Here is a 26657-nt window from a genome sequence, read left to right as displayed (position 1 = left end):
TTGTTTTGGATATATAGTAGACCCATGGTCATGGTCGGTGCTTTACCCATCATAAAGACTGTTAGGATATCGGCATAGAATCAACATACTGACCTAAATCTTTGCAGTTTGACTCATCATGCTTCCCAGGCATTAGCAATGAGCAACATCAATGATTAACATATTTCTGCTCTTTAATGTCATCCTCATTAGAGCTGCTGCTCTATATAATTTGGACAAAGTCAAAAAGGATGTTTCTGGGAAACTATCCAATGAAGAGACAAAATGTGGGTTGATGGAGAGATGATAATGAAGAAAAGTGAAAGGGAAACGCCTGTCTTCCAATGTGACTGAGAGTTTTGTACATTTCTTAATGGGTGTATTGAAAAGGGCTAGTGTGGCAACATGTCATTGTGAGGGGGGTAGAGGGGAAGAGACAAAAGCCAAAATAAAGCATGTGACCACCTACCAACACACCTTGGCAGAGGGGAGCTCCACACCCGCCTCCTGCCCCCTAAGCATGTCACCCTCGCCGGACCCTCCAATCGATAACCCGGGAAACAGGAGAAGATGAGGGCGTCTCCCACTCCGTACTGCAGGCCCTTTCTGGTACTGTAGGGTGGGATTCCAGGATCCTCACATGGCTCCAAATCATACTCTGGAAAAACCGAGAAAGAATAAAAAGAAAAGGTGTAAATGTCCTGTGTCCAGAGATGCATTAGTACATAGAAATACCAGGTTAACTGTGATTTGTAAGGTTTATTTCTATAGAATATAATAGCATAGTTACAACCATGTCCTGTGGCCTGAGGCCTCCACCCATTTTTAAAATAGGTGGTATTTGGTATGTCAAACTGTCAGTCTATTAGATTTTGTGCTATTCTTTATACTGTGTCTTGGTGTTCAAATCAAGGCATGCTGTGAGAGTAAAAGGAGGTGAAATGGTGCTCTCAGTGGGTAAATGGCCATCAGTGCTCTATCAAATAATCAATTCTCTTTATGTTAACGTTTTCATTATTCACTCTTGAGTGGCTGTAATTACATATTTCTAGGACACATACTTAGATAATTATTTGCTCCTTGTTTATGGTGGCCTCCACCCAACTAAGCATTGCTGTTTGTGTCAATAATTCGAAAAAGACCCTTGTAATTAAAAGGTCATGGCAAGACTTAGATCCATACTCAAGGCCTTGAGATGTCCACTCTCAAAATGATCCTTAAGTGCTTTTAATGTTGCAACCTTTCTAATCCTCTCTCTCTTCGAAATTATTTGCATGGCTCAGTACTGTGATCAGCACCAGCTAGCCCTTTTTTGTCTTTCAGTATGTTGATTAACTAAATCCATTCTTACCAGAGAAAGTGATGTTAAATCCCTCGTAGGAAACGGAGAAGTCAGAGAGAAAGCGGATCTGAGCCGTGTAGTTTCCAAACAGTCCTGCACTGAGAGGTGGAGGCAGTGTGGAGCCCGTCAGTCTCCACAGAGGCTGAGAGAAGCTGCCATTCTCTGTCACCAACAAGAAGTCGTGAGGGCTCTCAAGGTGGAAGGTGTGGAAGGTGAATTGGACACCTGAATAAGAGAGGAAAAAAGATCTATTGATAAAAATGGATTGTTTATATTATATTTTTATTTTTGACCTTTGCATAAGTAAATTGGAATTGGAGTCTTGGTTTTCCCATCATATATATATATATATATATATATATATATATATATATATATATATATATATTCAAAAATTCAAGTAAGGCAAAATAATTACATGACTAAATCTTGAGCCTCTTTCACACATGCACTGCAACCCTGAACTTATCTAGACATTACCCGGAGGAGCTGTATGTGAGAAGACAAACGTCCAAATTAGTTGGACTGGACATTAAACGGACATTACTCTGCCAGTTCCCTAATACAATGTCTGTGAAATGTCCAATTGAGCCCATGTGTGAATAGAGCAGGTCATTGTCTGGATTGTCATTGTCACCCCGAGCGAGTGGGCGGGTTGTTGACGAATCTATCATGCGGCTGGCGCAAAACTGGAAGAACAGAAACATACGACGGTGAAGAAGAAGAAGAGTGATTTACAAAAAGATGCCAACAAAGATTGGACAAAATTGGACAGACGACGAGATTCGGGAACTTCTGTCAGTAAGGGTAGACGCACGTTCTACCCAGGCTCCACCCCACCCCCTCGCCTAAACTAAACAGAGTATATATATAAGTGAGAACGCATCTGACACAGACAATCTCCTGTTGTGTGCTACACGTAAGAGAAAGAAACTGTCCTGACCAGATTCTCCGGACATCGTTTTGGGTTCACATGAGAAAATGGCTTTATATTCAGTGGAAACAGGCTCAAGTATTTGGATTTTTATGAAACACAATATTCTCAGTTTCATAATACATACAGCATCAATTCCCTGTCTTCCTTCCCTACTACTTATCAAACACATTACACCCACGCAGAGAGGGCATCTGCAAATAAGGCTGTGTCAATTTGATGTGAGTGCACTATCAAAGGTGATATGACTGGAGAATCGTCTCATGGCACTGTGGCCCTAGGCCAGCCTCTCAGCACTTCAGGTGTACAGAGACAGTTTGTTCGGCAAAATATAAAGGCCACTCAGTATGGGGAAATAAAATTGTAAGGGAAATTGAATTTGACTGCTACATGTGTTGACACGGAATTTCTCTGCTAACCTTTGCCATGGGAGGTCTCGATTATCCATGTGCAGTTCAGGTTGTGTGGGTAGAAGTCTGGGAAGCCAGGTGACAGGATGGTGCCAAAGTTGCCCTGGATATAACCTCCACATAATGCTGACGACACAGGGCGAATAGAAACAGCGGGAGATGGATGAGGGAGAGAAATGAGAGGAGAGGTGAAATCAGAGAGGGCAAAACAAAGTGGATGAAGACAGAAATAAAACTTCCCCCAAAAATGGCAAAACTTGTCTGTGCATTTACAGTGCGGTAAAGTACATTTTACAAGAAGTGCCCTTCAAGACATCATAACAAGGAGAGACTGGCATTATCAATATCATTGCAGAGTGGGCAGAAATCAATACTGTCCTTAAATATAAAAACATTTACAGATGAGGAAAAAGGGAAACATCAAAGGGCAAGCTCACGGCCGTAAAACATAAAAATCATGTATGATGAAACGAGGCAGAAACTTATAAAGTCTAAAACAAGAGCTGTTGAAAGAAACGTTAACATCGTATATGGATTTTATAATAACTCAGAAATATATAGCAATTTAGATGTGATGCAATATGAAGCAAAGTGCTCAAAATCATTGCTCATGTTTCATCTGGAATAACATACAACAATGAATTTAGCTTTAATCCCATTTATGAATAGGATGAAATCTGGCAGGAGACTATTCATTTCTAGGTCAATATTATGGAACGTACCATCACAGCTAGGCAGGGGGCGGCTCCACTGAAAATTGGGTTCACATTCTAAAGGCTCAGTGTCACTAAGTGTGTACCCCGCATCACAGCTAAATGTCACCAAAGCGCCCACGTAGAAGTCATTGCCGTGCCGCTGTCCGTTGACAGGTATACCAGGGTCCACGCAGTGGTCCGACTGTAACTGCAGGGCTAGAGAGGAAGATAAAAAAGACAAAAAGATAAGCGAGAAAGAGACAGATACTGAAAAGTCACCTGCTACCAGTGTAAATATACTTATATCCTGTTTTTAATAGGTCAAGAAATGTTAAAAGGTAGTGTGCTTTCCCAAAGCAATCCTGCTAAATAATTTACTTGAGCAGACTTTTTCCACAGGAATAAACCAATGAGAGGTTTCTGCACTCTTTCCCGCTCCACCTTTCATAGTTTCTCCCTAAGTAACACTCATTGTGAATTATTAAAGCATTGGAGATATTCATAACAGAGCAAGTGCAAAAGGTTACCAGAGTGAGCTACACATATGACAAAACAATCACACCCCATTTACTTTCTAATTAGAGATGTTGTAATAACAATGGCTTCATGGTGAAATTGAGAGCCTGCAGAGATTGTATTTGCAAGCAAGAGTCAATCACTTATTACTAGTACAGTAAAGAGAGCTTATGGCTCACTGATTTGGTCTGTCTGTATTATAATAAATTAATTTCTATTAGGGTCTGTGAAGCATGGGTAAATGAGCCCTTCCTTTAGAAGAACTGTTATTCTTATTTGTCACTAACAATTGACAGTACAATGTAGTGAACCGCCAATCTTCTGGTTGAGGGGCGACCACTCTACCTCCGAGACGAAGCCACCCTTAACAGTACTGTATATCTATCCTGTATCTTTGGGTGTAGGTTAAATTCTGTGTAATCAAGTTCACAAATTCTAGGCCCTTACTTTCGTAACGTATGCGGAAGCCGATGTCCGAGTGGCTCTTGTCAGTTGAGAAGAGGAGATACAGGAAGCTGGAGGTGCTGATGAGGAACTGGGGAACCTGGGTACCCTGGTAACTACCTATTAGAGGTGAAGAGGGAAAACGTCCATCGCGCACCTCAAGGACGTCATAGTTGACCTCTGTGCGGAACCTGAGGACAGAGAAGTAAGTTGAACAAGGATGTTATGCTGCTCATAAAAAGAAAAAACACAGTATTTGTATTGTGGTGTAAATACATATGATTACAGTAAGTCCCCACATAAGCAAGCCAGCAAGCCTGAGTTTCATTGGTAATTGTCATCAGCTTCAGTATTGAGTCAGGCTTACAGTATGGTCAATGAAAGGATGGACTACCAACCAGACAGAGTGAGCAACTACCCTGGGGCCACAGACCATATGGGTCCCTGATGGTCAAAATTCCTTGTATGTCATTTTTGTTTTTGCAAATTAGTTTGATAATATGCACCACTTAATCTGAATATCAACTGAAAAGATAAGGGGCTTAAGGTTTACAGCGGGCTACTATGTCAAAATGTACATGGGCCATGCTAAATAAATTAGCATTTTACCAAATTACCACAAAAAGGGCCCCCAAGCAGTTAAATCTGCTTTTGGGTAAATGAGCAACACTAAGTGAAATTCAGAATTTAATAAGGAAATCTACTTAACCAGTGTGGAGATTCCAAAAAAATGGATTAATACATTTTAGATGTTTGGCCTAAAAAAAAAAAAAAAATCACATTCCATGCAAACCAAAGAAAAGAGATTGAGGCTTGAATGAAGCATATTCAGATGAATAGACAATAATTTAAACAATATTTTGACAATAGAATTTCTTCAAATCAATTCAGAATATTTTGCTTTTAACCAAACATTAAAGCAACGAAAACCAGGAGGGTAAATACAATCCTCAGACATTTGGCATGCTTTGGTGATTGCATCTGTGTAGTGTGTGTGTGTGTGTGTGTGTGTGTGTCTGTACTTGTGTGTGTATGCATGCTCGTTGTGTGTTTCTTTCTTTGTTGCCACAGCCATTTCATCTTCAAAGCCATGAATAAATTGTTTAGTTTCAGAACCATGTAATCTAAATGAAGCGGTTTGTGATATTTTATTGATGTTACATAAAAATTAAAGAGCAACAAACATTTATGTTGTATTCATTTTGCATGGCGTGCTATCATGGCAGTGACGAGGATGAGATGGACTCGCAAGGATGAGCCTTCATGAATCGCTAATGTAGCGTTTGATCCTGCAACTGTAATCTATCTCTCTCTCTCTCTCTCTCTCTCTCTCTCTCTCTCTCTCTCTCTCTCTCTCTCTCTCGAACATCAGGACAAATCCTCTCCTTTCCCATCATTCCGGTTCCCCTTGACAGACCATCTCCACTTCATTACATTTCATTTACAAACTCGCAGGTCTAGTGCAGTTTATTGTGTGTATGTATATTTGTGTGTGTATATAAACTGTAATTATATATATATATACTTATGAGCGTGAAATACTTATAATAAATAAATAAAACAATGTTATCCTAGTTGGGGGTGTATGTTAATGTGCATTAGATCTACTGCATTACTGCCAGAAAGGCTGATAAAAAGAATAAAGAAAGCAGTGAAATGAATGTAAGCACATGTTGAAATTGTGAGAAGGTAAAATCAAGAAAAATCCTTCTCTGAAATAAACAAAACACAAAAAAACAGTGAAGCAGCAGCAGCAGCAGTAGTTGCTATCTGGCCGACTCACTTGTCGAAGATGATCTTGATGGGGTAGCCTGGAGGAGCCTCAATGATCCATTCACAGTTAAGGGCCTCCTTATAGAGTTCTGGCCAGCCAGGGGAGAGGATGATCCCACTGGGAGCCTTCAGATCCCCTCCACATGGGGCTACCGGAGAGAGAGAGAGAGAGAGAGAGAGAGAGAGAGAGAGAGAGAGAGAGAGAGAGAAGAAATGGAGAAAGAGAAAGAACAGATAGAGATTAAATTATGCATGTCTTTCCCAGCTGATGTATGACAATGTCCATAGATGATCCCATGCATCAGCCGGGGCTCATCCCATTTCTTTGAGTGCCGGGGTCTATCTAATGTAAACTGGTGACAGCTAACTTCAAGGTTAACCATTTCTCCTAGGAACATACAGTACCTCTTCATTGTACGTGCGTCTGTGTGCATGTGTGCACAAGGGCATGCATTAAATATCCATGTGTATGCATATGTTTCCTCCCCATATGCTGTTGTCTTTAAATCGGTCATCAAACCCCTCCTACAAAGGTGCTGCTGTCATCCCCATCAAACAGAGAAAACGGAACATCTTTGATCGCTAGCACAAAAGACACTAGAGCACCTCGACCCCTCTCCAATAGAGGGTTACAGATGCTGTACATCTCTGTAACTGCCTATCCTTAACCAGAACACACAGGCACAGTGGAGGGCTCAGTTACAGTACCAGCTCCTCGCTACCTTTGAAGTGGAATGATTTAATCAGCCAGCTCAGCATACTGAAGGACATCTATGAAACGCATTACGCCTCAGACGCAGGGGTATGATAGATGGTCTCAGAGGAATAAAAAGCTGCTTTGGCGCACAGGGGGAAGTGACATGTTTTCATAATGGTTTCTCCTTTGCGTATCACAAATAGTGAGCCTGATTAGGCACCTAGAGCACTAACCATGTCTGTGTTTAATGTGCTACACTGCTGGTGTCCAAGAGCCTGAGCTGGTTAACACCTAGCTTCATCTTGGCTTTGCCAGCTCTATTGGCCTTTTCTGATTTGCTGGAAATAGGTTATTGATATTGAGTCAGGGAGGGGTGAATGGATGGTTCAGCAATCTGCATGTAAGCACAGCATGTCTGCAGCTACAGATACTTAAATGAACAAAGCTTCTGTATCATCAGCAGCAATCACCACCATTTAGTCGGATCTTAGTGATCCTTGCCATAAGAATGTATGGCATTATTCATATTAATCAATTATATCTGCAACAATTGTAAAATACATTGAGTTAATGCATCCTAGAGGAAGCAGAAAATCTATTTTTTAGATTGATTTCTGGTCCTCCCCTTATCAACACCAATCCATTCACTGTTTGGGTGTGCAGAAAAATTCATATTTTTACAATCCTGAAATGTACAGTAGTGATGATACATTACTAGCTAGAGTGAACATTAAAACAAACATACTTTCATTTTATCGTTGTGAGCACACAGTGGGCATCTAGCCAATGAGATGCTTGACTATGGAATAAATGCTTTCGGATTTTCCTCTTAATGACTTAAATCCTCTGCATATTTACCCTGGTGATATCTGGATTTTTCTGAGTCACACAGCTAACTATGCCAACATAACTGTGCAGGGTGTGATATTGGATATAAATGTGGAATAATCCCACTCATCTTGCTAATATTTACAACTAATATTAAAAACAAGGTCATGTGTCCCCAGCAATTAGCTTCATCTCATGTCACCTAATGAAAAAAACGTGTTGGTGGGTATATCTAAAATGTTCAGGTTAGATAACAAAGGCAAAAAACCTGTTATAAGAGGACTGTCACAAAGGGTAAGATAAGATAAGATAGACTTTATTGTCATCCATTTAAATACAGTGCAGCACAGTACAGTACACAGAGGAACAAAAATGTGTTTCCCTGATCCCAGTGCAATACACAAGACCTACCACTCACTTACTACCACTCCTTTACTCACCTTCACAGCGGGGAACTGCATTATCCCACACCACGTTGCCATCTTTGAGAATGCAAGAGACGGTTTGTGAGCCGTGGGTCTTAACGAAGCCCTCCTCGCACAGGAAGGAGATGGAACTGCCCAGCTGAAGGCTTTCACCAAAGCGCTTCCCATTAACTGGCACACCTGGGTCTGGGCACTCGTTGTGGCGAAATGCTATTCAAAATGCATAGAGGAGATAAGGTTAGTGTGAAGGACAAGACATAGCTGTGAAATGATAATGTTAAATGTTGGGAAGGGAAGAAAAATGACAAAAAAAGTTACTGATTACTCCCCTCAGTCACTTACATTACTGTAAGTCACAAAGTGAAAGGAAAAATGTCCTAATTCCTACTAGAGGATGGATACCAGACCCGAGCGCGATGGGAAAATGGTGCTGCGGCTCCTTTAAGAGAGCTCAGTGCGCGCGTGTGTGTGTGTGTGTGTGTGTGTGTGTGTGTGTGTGCGTGCGTGCGTGCGTGCGTGCGTGTGTGTGTGTGTGTGTGTGTGTGTGTGTGTGTGTGTGTGTGTGTGTGTGTGTGGGGAAAGTGGGCAGAAGAGAAATAGAGAAAGAGGAAGCAGACGTGTAGAAGTTGGTGGAATAAGTTCAAGTTTTGTACACAGTGTGTGCGGTAGAGCTGAAGATCTTTGCCCGAACCCGACGGGACCCGACGGGACCTGACGGGACCTGACGGGACCTGACGGGACCCGACGGGTTCGGTCTTAATTTCTATCATTTTACACGGGCTCGGGCTTGCACTCCGGGTTGCGTGGTAAATGAGCGGTCAGGTGATGCGTTTCGATTAGTGCGAAAATGGATGCTGAGGAGGTGAAACGGAGGCTGGCCTCTGGAGGACTTATTTTATTTCTTTGATCCAACTTCCAAGTGGCCTACAGCCTACGTTAGTCATGAATTAATGATGTTAAAAAATGTATAAATGACTCATTCTTGACGAAAGAAAAAAGAGCTGCCTGAGTCTCTTTTTTTCTTTCTCTCCCTTTTCCGCCGTGTGGTGCGTGTGACCGCTCGCGGTGTGAAGCGCGTGTCCGCGCTATTCTCCAACATGCACTCTACAATCACCGCTGATAGACGGCCTTTTGTACAGTCGGGCTGTAAATGGGCTCGGACTTTTAAAAAGCTGTCAATCAAAATGTACTTGTCGGGCTCAGGCCGAATTCTGTCGAGCTCGGTCCTTTTCGGGCCTAACTTTTAAGGCCCGATTACAGCTCTAGTGTGCGGTGTCCAAAATAAACCCCAGACTGAAAGGCAAGTTCATTAATTTGCTCACCAGAAACGGGATTTTAACCCCAACGTTATTCATTTTATAACATCGGCCCTGGAGGTAACGAGTCTCCCCTGGTTTTTTGACCATGGTTGGAAACAAAGCAATCAGGAAAGGTTAACGCATTGAACATTTTAAATTTAAAACAGCTTATAATGTGTGCTTGTTGCCCCGTGTGCGCTGATGCGCTCATCTGTTGACATTTCTGAATGCCTTCTTACAGTTGCTTAATAAAAGCGGGCTTTCCACACAAACAAACGTACATGTGTCATTAGTATGAGAAATAAAATTGATTTTAACTGTGTCGGGCTTGGGTCGGGCTCGGACATAAATATCTTAATGCCTGTCGGGCTCGGGTCGGGTTCGGTAACTGTTCTGTCGGATGCGGGCCGGGCTCGGACAGAAAAATGCGGCCCGATCCGCACTCTAATTCCTACAAAAAAAAAAAAAAAACTTTTTCATAAAATGCTTTTAAAAGAAATGAAGAAACAAAGTGTCATTTTGTTAAAAACAAGAAAAAGAACACTTCATGTTCATGTAATTCTGCAGGTATTAATCCTTGTCACACATTACATTTTCTGTGCAAAGATGCTCATAGAGATCCCAAAATAATTACCCAAGTTTCTGGACAAAACTTTTGTTTTTCTTCTACTGTCAGCATTTAGCAATTCCAGCATTTAACGAGAAGAAATGTGTGTTCACTTAGTGAGTCACATTGATTCACCCTGGTGCAGTGATTACAGAGGGTGGGAAACCACACCGTATGTAGATCATCAGCGCTAGATGACACTGTTGAATGATACGTGGAGTAAACAAACAGGGAAAATATCAAGCCTCTCAATGAAACTTTAACCAGGAGCCAGTTAGAAAGGCCACAAAGTGACACAAGAGGCATAACCCTGGAACAAGGCATGTAAACAAATACATCACCTGCGCCACTATCGCTCTCACTTAACTCTCTCGCTCTCACTCTTGTACGCACACGCAGGTAGGTGACACATGTAGGTGCTGATGAATGCCTCTTCTGTATCCACTGGACCCTACAGAGTGCTAGCCACACCTCATCCATCACGATCATCTTATTTATTAACGTGCCAAAATCTCCTCAATACAGTTTGGCATGTCCTTAATTAACATGAATGATGAAAGTTGTCCGCTCAGCCCTACAGCCCCCTAAAACCGGTCCTGCAGTGAGATGACACCGTTCTCAGGAACTAACCGTCATCTTCAATTAACTGCTCTCGACATTCGTTCACCAAGCTGCATTGGTAATTTATTTATTCATCTAAATTGCTAATTAATGCATTAGTCACCATGTGTTGTCCACATTGTGGCTTTACAGAGGCACCTGGGTTGGGTTGATGGCATGTCTGCAAATGAGCTAGAGCCAGGCCCCAAAAGCATTCTGGGTAGGCTGACATATGTTTTTTTTTTTTTTGCTAGAGCAGAAATAGTTTAAAGAACTAGCAACAGAATACTGGATCAGTCGTCTGAGTATATTGTAATTTTACATACCAGCCACCACAGTGTACTAGATCAATCACACAAATAAAACATCCAGTTAGTAAATTACTAATACTGTGTTAAAGAGTTTGTCTAAATATTCTAAATATACCTTTTTTATGGCAGATTTTATTTGTCAAGCTTTGGATGGACTATTTTTTCCCAATGTATGTAAGCAGTTATGTTCTTGTCTTACATATGTCTCACTACTGTAATGGTATTTTTAGTGCATTATAAGTCCATGTGGGCTGGACACTTGTGCATGAAAATAACACAAATAACTACCTCACAAACCAATGTTCTCAAGTAGCTGAGTAACAATATAATGCTGTGGTAAACTCAAAGTGAGAAGTACAAACAAGACAATGCAAAAGCAACAAACTGTAAAAGTAAAAAAAAAAAAAAAAACATTTTATTGCTTGCATTAAAGTGAGTCACAGCAACTCATTTTAGTGCCAAATCATGTTGAGACAAACCTCCCAACGGCACCATAACTATCTATGAAATAGCTTTGTGGCTTTATAGGGCCTGGGTTAGACAGCCTGTAAGGAGATATTTATTTTGCGATGTGGAAGAATGCAAAGATCAGGCTCATTAAACAATAACGCATATGCAATCAATGCAATAATCCTGCTGCCAAACCCTCATGGTACAGTATATCCATGAAATGGGTTTACCAGCATGCAGCCAATGTGTACTGCGTCAGAGCACAGAACCCATCTGGAATTTCCTCAGAAGTCAGCAGCTACCCAGAACAGAATATAATGAGCACTGCCGCAATGTATCTGTCAGGTAAGGATGCTGCATCTTTGCTTGGGCTTTATTTAGCTGTCAAGTCTCCATTTAGACAATAAAGACAGGGTTTTTGTCATTTTTCTATTTGACTGTGTGTGCAAGGAATGTGTTGCTGATAGGTGGATGAGTTTAAATGCAGTCTGTGGGAGACATAGATATGGCAGATAATTAATGCATGCACACACACACACATACACGCACAGACACAAATACACACACACTGTACACATGGCACAAACGATCCAGAATACAAAACATCCAGTCAGTGCGAGCTTTTGTGATAAGCTTTAAAGACTTGCCTTTATCTACTTTGGAAGTAACATCCAAAACTTACTTGTAAAGGTGATGTTAAAGCCTCTGTCTGTGTAGGTGTGGTCAGTCAGGAACTCCAGTCGGGCCACATGGGCACTAGTTGTTATAGGAGGAGGTAGGGCGTCACCGGAAAAGGTACCCAGGATAGGAGACTCAGCCTGACAAAAAAAGATAAAGAGTTTCTGATGAGACAAAAGGTATTATAAGCTACAAAGGGAAAGAAATCAGAGAGTATACAGCTCCAACAGGGAGGTAGACAGATAAAATAACAAGCAAGTCCAATGACACTGGCAGCTGTGGTTGTTTGGCTCGTACTTAAAATTATACAGGCTGCTTTTCCTACGACAGGTCAATAGTTGAAGTTGAAACAAAACTATTCCAAGTAACTGATGACTACAGCATATAATTCTGCACTACCTTTCCCCCATCCTTGATCGAGAGGAAGTCAAACTGTTTCTCCATGCTGAGGTCGTTGAAGGCCAGATTGATGCGGCTCTCAGGATTGGTGATGATCAGCCACACACAGTGCATATTGTTGCCATACTCCTGAGGGTAGTTGGGAGACAGCAGCACCCCGGATGGAGTGGTAAAGTTGAAGAAACAGGAAACTATAGAAATGATGAAGATATATAGACAGAAAGAGAGAGGGAAAGGATAAAACAAAGCAACATGAACTGAGTATTGTTTAGGAGGCTGAGAAATAGAGGAAATTCAATTTACTTTTACTGACTACAAGACAATATGCTACACACAAACACACACACAGACACACACACACATATATATATATATATATATATATATATATATATATAATATTTATTTATTTATAAATGTATTGGCTATATAGGCTTACAAAGGGCTCAATTAAAGTAATAAAAAGGAAATATGTCTGAATGCCAATAACATCATATTACAACAGATTGTGGCAAAATTGTCCTATGTATCCATGCTTATGAGAGGACAAACCCACAACAAAAACAACAAACACAATCTTATTTAACACTAGAACCGCCATAGCCCACACCATTTGTGATTTAAAAAATGGCATTATTCAATCACTGTTATGTTTCCTTCCTGCCCTGACTTTTTCCTAAATTACTATTATGCACATTCTTATATTGTCATAATGACAGAATAACATTTAGAAAATGGATGGCTGGATAGATGGGTTTTGGGTGTTGTTTTTCACCAAAAACACCCCCCTTTATTCGCCAGGAGCAGCAGCGATTAACATTGGTACTCTCCTCCGCAGCGTAATGTGGTAGATTATTTGCGCAAAGAAGGTTCAGTTCATCATGAGAGTCTGAGAGAATCAACAAAGAGTCTTGGAGAATCACTTGCTTATCAACCCTCTACAAGCTGACAGCAGTGGGGAGGGGGTAAAATTAACATATCTTCTGACTATCAGTCCATCTGACCTCTGACCTCCAAATCTGGGACAGAAATGGGAGGTAGAGAAAAGCCAGTCTCTGCACTTAGATAAACAGAAGAAGATAAAGTTAGGCCATCAAGGTCCATACATCAAAACAGATGTAAAGAGTTCACACAGCTAAAAACAAAAACTAAAAACAAGTCAATAGTAAGATCTGTTAATAGACAAATATGTGATTTTCCATTACAGTAAGTGATGTATTTGCATAATGGCCGCACAGCATATCGAGACAATGAATGGAACACAGAAACTCTTCTGCACGCCAATATTCACTCACATGCAATTATAATCACTAGGGCTGTCAGCAATGCGCTTAAGGGCCGAGCATAACGCGTTAATTTTTTTTAATCGCATGCCGGCATTTATTAATTTATTTTACACTTTCCTCGGCTTCGCGTCGTGCCTAACAGGCTACTATTTTGACCCTTTGCCGCACCGTTACTTATCATCAGGCTGCGATACTTCCTGCTGCTGCAGGCTGCAGGCATGATGGAGAAAGACAGCAGCAACACAGTTCTGAATGGAGCTTTTTATTTTCCAAAACTCCCGGACGGCTCAGTAGACAAGTCGAAAGCCATATGCACACTGTGTAAAGCCGAATTAAAATATCACTGAAGCACGTCAAGCTTGAGCTACCATCTACGAGCTAATTAACATGACTCAGGTTGATGCTACCCACTAGGATGCTAACCACCCAGGGAAAGCAGTATTTTGGAGAGTGCTACTCGCCGACCTGTGGGTGAAACCAAATCCCAAAAAATTACTACAGCTCTTGCGAAATGGGTGGCAACTAACTGCAGACCTGTCAGCATCGTAGAGGACTCGGGTCTTAAAGACGTACTACGGTTGGCATGTTCTGACCTGTCTCATTGCCGTCGAGGGGGACAGTAGTTTCACACATACACAGCCTGTACAACACGGAGAAAGCAGCCACACTGGAACAGCTGCAAGGTGCTGCAAACACTGTCTCATTAACCGGTGATCACTGGACATCAGTGAGTAATCAAAATGATTTAGGAGTTACTAAACACTATATTGACTCTGGTAAGGATAGGGATTTTTAGTTTTTTAGTTAGGTACTTGATTTGTACTTTGGTACTGGAATTGTGCAATAATGACAGATTCACACATTTTTCTTTTGTTTACAGTAAATAAATAACAAAAACAAATCATACATAAAGTAACTTTCCTTGTATTAATTTGATTCCCAATCAAGATACATTGGTAAGAATTGCTTTCCATTGTTAATATGTACTTAAAGACAGTTCTGAAATGCAAAATAATAGAATTTTAATCATGTGATAAAATATGCGATTAATCGCGATTAACTATAGAAATACAGCAATTAATCGCGATTAAAAATTTTTTATCGTTTGACAGCCCTAATAATCACCTATAATCATCGCACTAAGGTGTGTAGGCGCACAGTATCCATCGTGTCATATATGTATAATATCAGAAATGAAAGCGAAACTAATCACACTCTGTCTGACTATAAAAGTTGTGTCCCAATACGGTAGTCCTTTGTGTGCACTATACGCTATAATAATATCAGGAATGGTATTTATGTGACACATTTGAACTTTCTAAATTGTATTATTTCCATAGGTTGGTGTGGATGTGCGTGATCAGATGGCAGGTTGTGTGTTGACTGTTGACCTGAAATAGGCACTGCCCTTTTTGTCGTTCTTTTGTTTGACAAAATGTGATAATGTAAGCATTTGCACCATTACATTATTATATTATCATTCAGTGTACTTGCCAAAAATAAAAATGCTGAAATTGATTACCATGTTTTAGCATTTGTTTCATGCCTTTTAGGTTTTAAGCTGCAGGTTATATATTGCTTACAACTCAAAACAGCATCAGATAGAACCAAACAGAAGTGACACTAGGCTATTTCTAAATAAATATAGTGGATGGGCTGATTTTGATATTGTATCATGTAAACATCGGGGGAATGGAAACTCCAGTATAACAGCAGGGAGAGTGGCAGGAAAATTTAAAAGGGTTGGCAAGCAGGGGATGCATATTTGATCATTTATAAGAATCAGACAATTTATATAACATATAATATGTATTCTATATTGTTTATAATATATTATCAGTGTGTATCTCGCAAGATTTGTTCACGCCTCGTGGAAAAATCTGCACACTTGCTCAACATAGGTGCGAGGAAGCAGGCAGCGCTTCAGCGGCCTGTTGAAAGAAAAACTACTCAAATAACAAAAAGGAGTAGTCCTACACATTATGAAGAAAGGAGAAATCATCATTAAAATAGAACCATCTGTAAGTAGCACAAGGAATCAATGCCAGTGGGAACTAAATGTTGTTTGTAGAGCATCAACAGTAATGTTTACAAAAGCTAAGTCACTATATAAACTCATATTGAGCGACGTTTAGAAAGAATGAAGATTCAAGAGAGTTATTTGTCACAGACATCAGTCAGTCATCTTGTCCTCTGTCCTCCTCCATCTTCTGAGGTCCAATGACGTCATTGACATGCACAATAATTATCCAATAGTGTGGGGGCTGAATATTTTCTTGCTGCAACAGAAATTAACACAGCACTATAGAGATGGAGAAGGATGATGTGTTAATGGCCCATCAGCGATAACAAAAGGATACAGAATGTCTTGGGCGTCGGACTTTGGCAGTTGTAGTAGAACTAAAATGCCTGGCGGTGCTAGTCTTAGGTAAGGCTCGTGGAATGAAATGGGGATAGAGGAAGCCTAAACTGAAACATAAGATGACAAAAGAAAAAAAGACTTTTGTTTTTTTCAAGCAATGCCTAGCATTAAGGAATGTGTTGGCAATGTAAATGAGAAATGGTCTCATCTCTCTCCCTGACTACTGTCAAGGCTGTCACTTGATCCCGATTACTCCAATGGCTATGCCGAGAGGGCAACAGCACAATACCTTGATGTTAGACTGAGATATCTATATCTGATGGGACAAACAGACCACTCCTGGGTGTCATGGGCACTTGCTCCAACTGCTGAAAACAATGCAACGGTTCTGGAGATGTCGTACATTTTCTCAACTAGTCATCGGTTTCTAAATAAACAAAGTAATAATTTGAGGTGAGAAACTGGCCATGAAAAGGCAGATTGGTCTAGTCTATCTATCAATTATAATTAATCTATTGATTGTCTGGGGATGTTTTACTAAACACTGAGTTTACAAAATTTACATAGGCTGGCATTTTAAGGATGCCCAGAATTGTCTGGAAGACCAGACAATTCCATTTCAGCAACCTTAAATTTAACTGCAAGCTCAACATCAACACAAACTAAGGATAATTCAGTTCAAATTTATTAAAGAAACATGGAAAAGTTGTAGGGGGATCTGTAAGATAACTTGAGTCTTAGTCAGTAAAACAAAACACTACTTTGTTTCCCAAATGCACATTAGATATTTACATTTATATGCACATTAGCTTTTAATAGCCTAGTTATGGGAATATAACTATCAGGATTTGCAGCCAAGGTTGCCTTTTTTATTATTAATTATAGTCAAATGCTTAACCAGCAGTGCAGGAGCAATGTTGATTATTAATATTATCATCCTCATAGATGAGAGGACTTCTCCCTTCTTGCAGTGAAAAGGTAATGAATTTATCTCAACTTTTCTCAACTTCTGCATCCATGTGCATCCAACCGCATTTCTTTAGAAACTATTAGCTACAGGATGTGCTCCAACCATTTAGGATCGGAACACTGTGTTCACACTACTAAATAAATAGCAATAAATATCCCTAATATCTGATGCACATGCAAACAAAAAAGTAGGAAATGAATAACTCTACAACATTGTCAACATCAATGACAAAGTTTTTTAAGTTTGTTAAATGTTAACTAAATAAACAATGTTCACCAGTGTTATGTGGCCAAATTGACTCTTGTGCCAGCAGCCTCTGTCATTCAGCTCAGTGAGGTTTATCTAGATACTGCAGCTTTTTGTCCACTCTATTATCTCATAAATAATACAACAGGCATTATCTGCACGGTCAGCTCTCTTTTCCTTTTGCCCTCATCCTCTAACTCTTTCACTCTCTGTTTGTCTTTCATGGTGTTAATTAGCTAATAAGCACTCCTATTGTTTCAAAATCCACAGCCTCGGCTGGACAAACGGTAGGGATAATCTGATCATTTATTATACAGCCGACCATGCACTCATCTGCACAAACATACATATTTATGCCCCCCTTGAGTAGCGTTGTACTCATGCACATGTCTGCACATGGTGTTTGTAGAATCTGAATAACATAAGGCATCCAAGAACTTACAAACACAGCTAGGTTTCTTAGCAGACCACTGGTTGTTCTTCTGACAGGTGATGTTCTTCTTCCCCATCAGCTCAAAGGCAGGTAGACACTCAAAGTAGAGTCTGTCCCCGTGACGAAAACCTGCCCCCTCCCGTTTGCCATAAGCTGGGATTCCAGGATCTCCACAACTGCCTTGGTCAATTTCTGTGTAGGTAAAAAAAACAAAAAAACATAGACAACAATATTAGGTATGCAAAATTGACATTGATAATAAATATTATTTTAGTTGGAAAAACATGAATGAGGATTATACAAATAAAGACCTGCTTCTGTTACTTATAATAATAGTAGAAATACACTTAAAGGTTACAATTGAATCAACACAAGCCACCTCCCTGACTGTCTTCTCCTTAACCTTCATATTATCTTTAAATAGAAGAAATACTATTGTTTAGCATCATGGACAAGCATGGTAGCACATTAGAAGAGTATTTCCTTCAGTTTTCCTTAAATAAATGCTAGACGGATGAGCGAGAAAGAGGGGGTGGGGCACAGAGAAAGACATATCAACTCAAGGTTATTGCTGACTGTAGCCTCCAGCCGATACTGACTGACCGATGGATACTACTACATGAGTAATAAGTGATATGAAGATACAGGACCTCACACTAAATTAAAACAGATATTGCCGTTTTTCATTAATTCCAGTTTCAGGAAAATGTGGGTTCAGCTTATTAACAAGGAGTTACTGAATATTAGTAATTTATGTCTGACCCTATATTGTGACTTCCTAGGACGGCCAATAGTGATACATTTCCCCCAAACCTAATTTATTCATTTACTTTTCTATTTACTTTTTTTTGCTGACTTGGAAGCCTGCACAAATAGTGCATTAATGTGCAGTCATGGAGTCTGCAGTCTGGAAAAAATGACTTCCCTTATCAGTCTATACAATGATGTTCTGCAGTCAACACAACTGTTGAATGATGTAGCTTTCCATCAGCACATTCTTCCAACAGGGTCCACTAGGACAATACATTCTCAACTTGTGGAAAAACAATAAAGTGAACATTACATGCAGAATAGGATGCACTTTACATTATTACCACCACTTATTACGGGAACATTATGCACATTTTCTTTCTTACTCTTAAAGCTACCTTATGTATATGTGTTGTTACTGACACAATCTGTACCCAGTTCTACTGATGAATTAGTGTTGGCTCAGCTGATGTATGCCAAGGTGGTGGTGTCTCAGTGAATTCTGGTTTACAGTTACAGTTTAGATTTTAGTCAAACACACTTCAATTTCAATTTATTGTTATTTATAGTGAATTATCACCATGGACCATGGTCTCAGAACACTTCACAACAGAAACTGAAAATTTACAAATTAATCAATATAAAAGGCGGAATTAAATATAAAATATAAAATCAACAACACAAAAAGGAATATAAATGGAATATCACAAGTTAAAATTGTTAAAACATGAAATAAGACAACGAATGAAAAAAAAAAAAAAAATAAATGGTTCAAAAATTATGGATTTTAAACATGTCCATAATACTTTGAATAAAGAAATGTTTTAAGTCTTGATTTAAAAATATCCACTGAGCCTGCCTCCCTAACGTTGGATGGGAGACCATTCCAGAGGGAGGGTGCGCGAAAGGCAAAGGCCCGGTGACCAGCTGATCTTTTTTTTATATTTGGAACGATCAGAAGACCAGCATCCATAGAACGAAGGGGGCGTGTTGGGATATATGGTGTAAGTAGCTCACTTAAGTAGGCAGGCGCAAGTCCCTTTAAGGCTTTATAAGTCAATAGAAGAACCTTAAAATCAGCCCTGGCTTGCACAGGTAACCAGTGTAGCGCAGCCAGAACTGGTGAAATGTGGCTACATTTTTTTGTCTTAGTCAAGACTCGGGCTGCCGCATTTTGTACGAGCTGGAGACTTTTAGTCGTACAGGCAGGGAGGGCTGAGAACAGTGCGTTGCAGTAATCGAGTCTTGATGAGACAAATGCATGAATTAGTATTTCTGCATCATGCATTGATAGCATTGGTCTTATTCGAGAAATGTTGCCTAGATGGTAAAAAGCAGTCCTAGTAATAGCCTTTATATGTGGGCGGAAAGTTAAAGTTTTGTCAAAGGTGACACCTAGGTTTTTAACAGTGTCACTCTCTGTGATCACACAGTTGTTAAAATTTAAAATTTGTTTCTCCACTGGGATGCTATATTTGGTTGGCCTCACTATGAGCAGCTCTGTTTTGTCTGCATTAAGCAGCAAGGCATTCTTGCCCATCCAGTTTTGAATTTCTGCCAGGCATGCCTGTAATTTCAGAATCTGTGAATGGTTATTTTGTAATAGAGGGACATATAACTGTGTGTCATCTGCATAACAATGAAACTGAACATCAAAGCTGCTAATGATAGAACCAAGAGGGAGCATATAGATGGAAAACAGAATAGGGCCCAGTACTGACCCTTGTGGTATACCACAGCCTACCTTGCACCGTTCAGAAGTAGATTCATTAAAAATGACACGCTGAGATCTATTGGATAAGTAAGAATTAAACCAAGAAAGTACTGTCCCTTTAATCCCAACATGTTTCTCAAGCCGGGCGAGAAGTGAAGTGTGGTCTATTGTATCGAAAGCTGCGCTCAGATCGAGGAGTACTAGAAACGATGCATGGCCACTATCACATGAAAGCAGAAGATCATTTATGACTCTCGTCAGGGCAGAACTTGAAGCAAGATGATGAAGAAATACTTCAACAATGCGAGCGAAGAAATGTTAAAGGTCTTCTGCTTGTTTTGAGTCAATGCAGCAATAGAGCTTGTGTTTCAACCAGATGTTAGGGTTGCATGGTGTGAGAAACCAGGTACCTTCTGCAATTGCCCAGATCTGTGACACCTCTAAAATAAAAATAATCTGAGAGTACTAGCTGTTAAGGGTACATGTCCTCAATAGTAACCTCTGTTGGGTAATGCATCCCCAGCTGTAGAGCTCCTGGGTCTGGTCATTACTTTAATTGTTCCTGGTTTTGTTGAAACTTTGCATCACAGCCATTCCTGTCTGGCGCCTTAGCTAAGCATGAATGGATATAACTGAAAGGATATTAGCAGTGACTGACAAGGCAGACTAGCTTTTACACTTAATGACATCAAAATCAACTGTGATTTTCCTATTGTCTTGTCAATTCAATTTGCCGCTATGTAGTCTTTACTGTCTCTTTATCCTCGCATAATGTTACCCAATAATGTTGCAAACCCCTCTCGCATCAGTCTCTCGCTGCCCCTGCTAACGCATCTCTTCCCTTACAGTGTGACAAGCATTCTCACTTGCGCTGGAAGCTGACATGAGCACTTTCAGGTACATGCACAAACACACACACACACACACACACACACACACACACACCTCAATGAACACGCTTCTTCCTTTAAACCACACACACCAATTTCATTATCGCAAGATTTATGCATCCTTCACTCACTCACTCACTCACTCACTCTTCCTTCTATTTTTCTGAGGTTGCAGATTGCAGATGGGAATGCTGAGGCATCCTATCGAGGCATCCGGATGGGGGAACACAGAGTGTGAATAAGCTCATCCATTTAGGAAATGATGGCGGGGCCTAATACAATTTTAAATCGCACCATGGGCGCTGCTGGGTATAAATCCATACTCAGGCCTAATGATCATCATTTAGAACACATATTTAGAGCTCACTGCTGTTTGGATGTATGGCTGTCCTAAGGCAGCCTCGTTCACAAGACAACTCATTGATCTTACGTGGAAGTCACCTTTAAAAGAGGGAATGCTGAAAGCGGGATTTGAGGTGGGCCTGAGAGAAAATTAAAGGGAAAATGTACAAAGGGAATGTATAAGATTCAACAGAAACTACGTCTGCAAGATCATGACAGCTATAAGACAGACACAACAATACATACATACATGTACAAATGCATACAAAAATACACACAATTATACAATCACTTGTTTGTCACTGTAACAGACTCACTGAAGAACTCAAACGCCCTGCGGTGCTATTCTCAAGTAAGGCCTCTCTGCCTCATGTGTCCCTACAATTAGGACTTCAGGGAAAATGGAGGAAATAAATATGAGCCCTTTGAAGTGTGTCTGACTGTACATTGGTGTGTACCTGTGTTTCATGGACTGTCTGTTGTTATACATGTGTTTGTATCTCTGTGTATGTTGTGTATAGGAGATCAGGCAGGAACGAATGAAACAGCATTTCAGTCTCATGAATAAGAGACGAGATGTAATGGCCTATTTGTCGTTCCTGTCTGTTTGACATTCTGGAGTAATCCAAGCATTGTAATGGGACTCAGACTCACATTACTGTCAACAACTACACTGCAATCTCCTAAGGTCTAAAACAACAAAAGCACTAAATGCTTGCTCTTGGGGGAATTACTGTAATTGTTGGGTCTTTGTAAATTATAGAGTGTGGTCTAGACCTACTCTATCTGTAAAGTGTCTTGAGATAACTCTTGTTATGATTTGATACTATAAATAAAATTGAATTGAATTGAATGTCTCAATGGGATTTTCAGGCACACATTTCCACCAAATCAAAGTCTTATATGTGAAGTTACATTACATTACATTTTTATCCGAGGTACAGTCGGAAGAGGTGTGTTTTTAGCCTTCGGCGGAAGATGCGTAGGCTGTCGGCCGTCCTGATGTCAATAGGGAGCTCATTCCACCATTTAGGAGCCAGGACAGCAAACAGTTGGGATTTCGAGTGATTAGTTGTCCCCCGCTGTGAGGGGGGCAGCAAGCAGGTTGGCTGATGCAGAGCGGAGTGGGCGGGTTGGGGTATAGGGTTTGGCCATGTCCTGGATGGTGGAGCTGATCCGTTCGTGAACCTGTATGCAAGTGCTAGTGTCTTGAAGTGGATGAGGGCAGCAATTGGTAACCAGTGAAGAGAGCGGAGGAGCAGTGTAATGTGAGAGAACTTGGGGAGGTTGAAGACAAGTCAAGTTGCTGCGTTCTGAATGAGCTGCAGGGGCCGGATGGCACATGCAGGCAGGCCATTCAAGAGGGAGTCGCAGTAGTCTAGATGTGAGATGACTAGAGCCTGAACCAGAACCTGAGCCGCCTTCTGCGTTAGAAGGGGACGTATCCTTCTGATGTTATGCAGCATGTATCTACACGATTGGGTAGTTGCAGCAATGTTGGCAGTGAAGGAGAGTTGGTCGTCAAGTGTCACACCAAGGTTTCTAGCAGTCTGGGTGGGGACTATCACAGAGTTGTCAACTGTTATAGTCAAGTATTTGGTAGGAGAGCCCTTCCCTGGAAAGAAAAGGAGCTCAGTCTTGTCAAGGTTGAGTTTCAGATGGTGTGTGGACATCTGAGAAGAAATGTCAGTCAGACAGACGAGATATGTGCTGCTACTTGCGTTTCAGACTCCAGAAAGGAGAGAATTAGGTGGGTGTCATCTGCGTAGCCGTGCGAGTGAATGACAGACCCGAGAGAGTTGGTGTACAGAGAAAAGAGGAGGGGACCCAGGACTGATCCCTGAGGAACCCCCGTTTTGAGTGGGCAAGGTTCTGGACTTAATTTTATGAGAATATAGTTACTGTGTAGTTAAGCAAAATTACCTGCATATATTATCAGTGGGTACCAGCCCCTAGTCAAACACTGACAATAACATTTTGTCAAAACTCATACTTTTAAACTTAATTTTATAACAATTTCAGTTGAAAGATTGAGGTCATTGCAGAGTGTGTGCAATCCAAACTCACACAAGGTGGGAGTGTGTGTACTGGTATGACTGTGTTTGCAATTACACTTGATGATCAGGCTTAAAATACAAGTAATTGAGAACGCAAATTAGATTTTGGGTGCTTCAATTTAGGAGGTGAAGTGGTTCAAAGTGTTTCTTCCCCTTCATTAAGTAGAACTCATTGTTTTAATTACACTTTGGTTCAGCATGCTGCTCCACTTTCTCTGTTATTTTTACTGATGAAAAATAAGCATCTGTGTGCAACGGAGAAGACTCGCTGTGCTTCTGATAGGCAAACAGCAGACTTATCTGGAAGAAAAACCCCCCACACATGCACACAGACAGATGAAACACACACATACAGATTCACAAACTCACACTGTCCTTTTTGTCTCTCTTGTTTTCACACATGCATGCAAGCACACACATTTTAAATCCCATGTTTAATGGTAACAAATGTGTGCACCCACACACAGACACATACAGTATAAGTACACACACACACACACACACACAGATACACACTAGGATTAGGCAAATGCATCAGCTATCTGCAGTGGGTTGCATCGATGGCCCATTGCCTGTTTGACAAAAATAAGTGCTTTTATTGTCATGCCTCATTAGCGTTCAAAGGATCAAACATGACACAAATAATTAATCTAAAAGCACAATTTCTGCATGGTTGCAATGGAACCAGCACTTTGGGGTTTTATTCACTGATAGTCCTTGACTAGACTGAGTCCTTTGTACAGTATACGTTTCATTTAAGGGCTTTTTAGTCTAGCTGTAATTTGCAGATGCAGCAGCATACCATGCGGCAGAAGGAGCTCACATGGCAGCAAGTGCCACGCCTGTTTCCTTATGACACTCTTAAGCTTCATTGCAAAAGTCTTAGATGAGACAGATGGAGCATCTCTGACCCTTATGTTCTTGAAACTATACTCATGATGATGAATACAGGGAAGGACAATAATGACGACTGAAGCAAAATGTGTTCTGTCAGTGCCCATGTTGTCAGCTTTGAGCAATGAGTCACAATACACTATGGTAAATGACCAAAAAAAACACTTGATTCTATTTGAGATTGTCACAGAAAAAGCTACTTTTTTTAAATGCAGCCAGCAAGCCGGCGCATCCCAATGACTGGCAACCAGAATGTTTGACCAACCTTACCTTCATAGGACACCTTGAATCCCAGGGAGCCACTGGTGTCATCTGTTTTGAAGTTGAGCCACATCTGGTGACTGGTGCTAACCACAAGGTCTGGAGTGGTGGTACCAGACAGGCTACAAAAAGAGACAAGAAGACGAAAAGATTCATGTGAATATACTGTGTGTTTGTGCTTTGCATAGTGTGACTGCAAGGTGTGTCAAATGTGTAACCTGGATCGTTTTTTTTCCAACTATTATAAGCAGTGTTTGCACTTACTGCAGATAATTTTGTTTTACCTTAATAGCCAAAGGCCCTGTTTCTACTGCATTATTAAAAACTTTAATGCAGGCAGAAAAAAAACACCTGAAGTTATATATTAAACTATCTGACTTTTCTCATCAAAGATAAGTGCTCTAAAACTGTTGCAGGCAATTCCAGACTAAGAATGTTTTTTTTTAACCTAACCCCTTAATTCAAAATAGTTGGGGACAAGAAAGTGGAAAATGAAGGCAAGATCAGTCAATGCCACAGAAGTAATTTAATCCTATTTGAATAGTAATTCCCCCAACTCTAATTAGGAAGTGTATAGCTGTGGAGTAAGTGATTAAGGGCTCTAATTTTAGTGATGGCACACAAGGTGGGAGTAGTAAAGAAGTAGTGTCTGGATAGGTTGGGTCCGTGTCTCTTTTTCCTTTCCTGCGGCCTTTTAGTAATTTGTGATGGGTACTCTGGTGGGTATTCTGTGTACTTGTCTACATATATGTACGTATATGTAGGAGGAAAGATGCAGTATGTAGTGTGTCCAAAGAAGCACCACAGTGCACCAGATAATGGGGATTTACCCTTCTCTTGTACTGTTTGCATTACTAAAACTAAAAGCTTAGCAACAACTTTTGATATGTTGCCTGAATGACCAATAGATATGTATTAATTATACTTCCCATAGACAAAGGTTTGCAGGTATGGACAATTGTACTGTAATTGAACATCCAACCTAACAAATGCAGTGAGTGTGTTATAATTTACCTGCAAGCTAATCACTGTCTAAAACACTATCCTTGCTGGTAGCATAATTAAGGTAGTCTATCTGCTCATGACAATTATGTTCTTCCTACACCAGGATATCATTTGCCCCATGGGAAAAACGTTTGCGGCAGACTCGCACCAAATTGTTCTCTTCCATTATCAAACTGTCAAGTGAAAAGAAGGGCTTTGATTGGCTGTGACTCACTACCTCTTAACCACCACATTTATGACATGTCGCTGACCTTAAAGTTACACAAAAAATAATTCCATAGACGCTGCACACGCTTCCCTGCACCGCTGATTCACGTAAAATATAGTCCTAAATTAGACTGTGCTGATAGCTGCAGTATATTCTCTGGTCCTAAATTGTTCTAGTTTGTTTGTGTGCAAGAGCGCATCTGATCTCAAAGACAGCATTGCTCAGTCTAGTTTCATATCATAAAAAAAGTCCATAAGGACAGAGGGAGTCCTTAATTGAATATATTAGATCACTTTCAGTGTTTGTGTGCTGTGCAAGTTATGTGCACAAAAATATTAAAGTGAGATAGATCTTACCTTATCAACAAACCCTTCCTCCACAAATCTCTCCCTCATTTATCTCCCACTTCCTCCCAGTTCCCACCCGGGCGAGGCAGTCTCGCGTAAAAATCTGATCTATAAAAACTTTATTAAGGTGGTAAATTTCAGCACAATTAATAACAACATCCTGTGAATTGTTATGGAGCATCTGCTAGCTCAAACTCCATTAGGGGGCATCAATATGCAGTTCGCAAGGCTGCACCACACGGCTATGATCTTGTTTTTAACATTGAAAAGAGGTGATGATTGACAATGTGCTGCAGCATCTATTTTTCATGCATTACTGCATCAGGTGGTGATGAAATGAAAGAGAAACAGTACAACAGAGAGAAAAGGGCTGGAGGGTAAAGGGAAGAGAGAGGGGTGCTGCCCGCTGCAGGGAAGTGGAGGAGGAGAAAAGGCAAGAGTGCCAAAAAGAAGAAAGGCGAAGAGGAAAGAGAAAGCAAAAAAACAGAATATGATTACATGGAACA

At 40.5% G+C, this 26657-nt stretch overlaps 1 protein-coding gene across 3 annotated transcripts in view; it reads right to left on the bottom strand.

The window, feature by feature from the left end:
* Nucleotides 1-26657, bottom strand: part of csmd2 (CUB and Sushi multiple domains 2) — a 264554-nt gene that overhangs the window by 96469 nt on the left and 141428 nt on the right. For all 3 annotated transcript variants that reach the window (XM_031323067.2, XM_035992965.1, XM_035992966.1), the window contains exons 12-22: nt 24601-24713; nt 17693-17875; nt 12387-12577; nt 11992-12127; nt 8059-8253; nt 6104-6242; nt 4324-4511; nt 3388-3576; nt 2675-2791; nt 1331-1546; nt 449-637 (exon numbers count right to left, since the gene is read on the bottom strand). In XM_031323067.2, coding sequence (XP_031178927.1) covers nt 449-637; nt 1331-1546; nt 2675-2791; nt 3388-3576; nt 4324-4511; nt 6104-6242; nt 8059-8253; nt 11992-12127; nt 12387-12577; nt 17693-17875; nt 24601-24713 — 1856 coding nt within the window. The remainder of the gene's footprint in view (nt 1-448; nt 638-1330; nt 1547-2674; nt 2792-3387; nt 3577-4323; nt 4512-6103; nt 6243-8058; nt 8254-11991; nt 12128-12386; nt 12578-17692; nt 17876-24600; nt 24714-26657) is intronic.

The sequence above is a fragment of the Sander lucioperca genome, chromosome 16 (genome assembly GCF_008315115.2).
Source record: "Sander lucioperca isolate FBNREF2018 chromosome 16, SLUC_FBN_1.2, whole genome shotgun sequence".
NCBI classification, from domain to species: domain Eukaryota; kingdom Metazoa; phylum Chordata; class Actinopteri; order Perciformes; family Percidae; genus Sander; species Sander lucioperca.
Note: the sequence above shows the minus strand (reverse complement) of the source record. Positions and strands in the feature narration are given on the sequence as shown.